The sequence below is a fragment of the Frankliniella occidentalis genome, unplaced genomic scaffold (assembly GCF_000697945.3).
Source record: "Frankliniella occidentalis isolate FOCC.00 unplaced genomic scaffold, Focc_3.1 Scaffold38, whole genome shotgun sequence".
Lineage (NCBI taxonomy): Eukaryota > Metazoa > Arthropoda > Insecta > Thysanoptera > Thripidae > Frankliniella > Frankliniella occidentalis.
Window position 1 is genome coordinate 413,103 of NW_026267168.1, and position 2,801 is coordinate 415,903.

The 2,801-nt window shown below is 60.2% G+C and overlaps 1 protein-coding gene across 1 annotated transcript; it reads right to left on the bottom strand.

Annotated features, from left to right (window-relative positions):
• Nucleotides 1-6: 6 nt before the first annotated feature.
• On the bottom strand, nucleotides 7-2,084 carry LOC127749189 (klarsicht protein-like). The gene is made up of 3 exons (XM_052266365.1): nucleotides 2,074-2,084; nucleotides 1,384-1,657; nucleotides 7-984 (listed from the first exon to the last, which is right to left on the bottom strand). Exons 1-3 carry the CDS (start codon nucleotides 2,082-2,084, stop codon nucleotides 817-819), a joined length of 453 nt encoding a protein of 150 aa, XP_052122325.1. The 3' UTR covers nucleotides 7-816.
• Between the last annotated feature and the right edge of the window lie 717 nt (nucleotides 2,085-2,801).

Sequence of the window (2,801 nt, forward strand, 5' to 3'; positions counted from 1 at the left end):
GCTCGGCGAGCGCTCAGCGACACTTGTGGTCGTCACGTGCGAGGGGAGCCCCGGAGTTCGGCGGGCAGAGGAGGGCTGGGATGGGGAGGAGGAGGACGAGGCCACTACTACGTGATTCTGCTCGGGTCCTTGGCGCAGGCCATGGTCCACGGCTGGTGCCGCGCCCGGTACGCCCCAGCACGCCCCGCCCCGCCTCGCCCCGCCACGGCCGCGGCGGCACAACTGCGCGGCGACCTGGTGAAGGGGTTCCCGTAAAGCCAAACCAAAAATAAACGCACGGATAGAAAGTGAAACGGATCCCGGTGCGGGCGCTCATAGCAGCTTCAGCTTGGTCCTCATCGCGCCCAGCTTCGGGAGGGGTGGCGGCTGCTGCAGGGCCGCGCTGGCCGCGCCGTGAGAGCGCAGCGGGCGCAGCGCGGCTGCAGCGCTGGCCGCTGATGGGCGGCGGTCAGTCAAACACGGCCGCGCCCCGCCGGCCCCGCCCCGCCACAGCTCCAGTTCGCACGCCCAGTGACTCACGACATGTTGCTTTGCGGTGTGGCGAGGCTGCGCAGGTCGGTAGCGGACTCGCCTAAGCTGCGGTCAGGATGGACACTTGACCGCTGGGAAATGGCCAGCAGCAGCGCCAGCAGAGCGAGGCAAAGGGCCCGGCGCGCCTCGCCACGCCCGCAACACCCCGCCAAAGCCGCCGCCGCCGCCTCGGCCCCGCCAGCCCGACCACAGAGAGCCGCAGCAGGATCAACGAGAACAGCAGCGCGGCGGCGGGACGTGGCGCGAACGCGAAAAAAGAAAGCCCTTGACCTTGGTCGTTGGTACTCACCCGCTCGTCCTGGCGCGGGGGCCACCCGGCGCCTCCTTGCAGGTCTCTGTCGCGGCTGCCGCGGCCGCGGGCCCCGTCCTGGAGGCGCACACGGCCGTGCGCACGATCAGGTCCCGGCACGCGCGCTGCAGCCCGCGGAGCTCCGCCTCGGCCTGGAGGATGCGCTGCGGGCAGAGACACGGGCTCGACATTCAGGGGAGGGCACTCGAAACGGAGGGAATCAAAAATAGGAAGCACTTAAGGTCCGTCGGACCGGAAGGGGATAAACGAAATCGGAAGTCAGAAATGGCAGCACACTACAGTCAATGACTGGGCTCGGCTAGCACCTGATATGAAGTTGAGATTCACAACACAGATCAACAACCAAAATTCAGACAAAGTTTATCATGTACCGTTCATTCCGAACTTGCGGTTTTGTTGTTTTCTGCGCCAGACATTTGGAGTTTCCCTATTGTACATTGTACTTTATTTTTACATTTTTAAATGAAAAGTTGGAAAGAAAATAAAATCAAAAATACGTGCTTTAGGAGCGTAAATTGCTTTGAACAGACTGTAAGACTCACCTCTCGCATGCCGTCCAGCGCGCTGGAGCCGGGTCTGAGCACGGCCTCCAGCTGCCTCGCCAGCCGCCGCAGCCCCGCCAGGCGCCGCTCCCGCTCCGAGGCCTCCTGGTCCGAGCCCGTGTCCGAGATGCCCGAGTCCGACAGCGACCCGCCCTCGGAGTAGCGGAGCGCGGCCGTCTGCGCGTCCGCCAGCACCACCAGGGAGCTCTGCAACGAGAACAAAGAGCAAGCAGTGAGCGGGGTGCTCGGCGTCGTCGGAGGGTAGGGAGTGCTCCTGTGTCCCGAACGGAAAGTACTTCGGTTGTGCCCTAGTTGCACTCCAAGACTCCAAGTGTACTCCGGGTTTGCTTTACACTAGGTGTAATACTCCAGGTGTGTACCGCGGTGTGTACTCTAGGTGTACTCCGGGTGTACTTTGTGTGTACTCCGCGTGTACTTTGTTAGTACTCGGCATACTTAGAGCTTCTGCATACAACCCCCAAAATTCGCGTCGTGGACTCGTCGAGTTAAAGCGCAGTGCTCCAGGGAAGCGGACGGGCCGTCGGCCCCTCAACTCGATTACAGTACCCCGCCATGTTCAAACAGATGTAACCCCGCGTCGCTCCGCGTTCATCCCTCTGCCACTGCTCCGCTCACCCCTTTGGGCCGGGGTTGGCTGGGGTGGGGAGGGAGGCTGGGCGCCAGACCCACCTTGCATCCATCTCTCGGGGAGCGGGGCATCAGCACAACCACCACATAATGAAACCCGTGGACGGCATAACAAACAAGGACCCTCGCTCTCCCTCCCGCCCCGGCCCACACAGCATCCGATGTGATGGACCCATCCGGCTACAAGGACGCCTCTCGCCGTGATAAAGCACGCCCCGATAGAGGTCCTGCGCTGCCGCACGAGATATAGCGCGGAGGAGAGGCGCACACCGCCGAGAGCGACAGAGACAAGAAATAGGGGCTACGGCAAGGCCGTCTCTCTCGGACTCGCATCCCGCCCAGCCTACAGCAGCTGCACTGTAAAATTTTAAGTCGTCATTTTACGAAAATGTCACAACTAAATTTTACTCTGAAAAGGTTCGTCACAAGGGGCAAGACGATTGTTTCGTCACGTGACAACCTCAATCGTAAAAGCCAGTAAAATGGATGTGTCGTAACATAACTGGAAAAGAGAAATTCGGTACGGTGGGAATAGAACATCGGACCTTCGGTGAGGAAACAAGCGCCCTTTAACCACACGGCTACAGAAGCTACCTGTATGGGGTCGTGCTGGCATCCAGAGCCTAGCCACGAGCGCTTATTGGCTTCTAGGTTCGTGACAGTTATTTCGTCACGTGACAAACGTTTCATTTATCTCGATTGCCGGATAGGTCATCACAAAAAACGAATGGTTCGTCACAATGTGAATAAGATTTGCTCATCTCAACAAC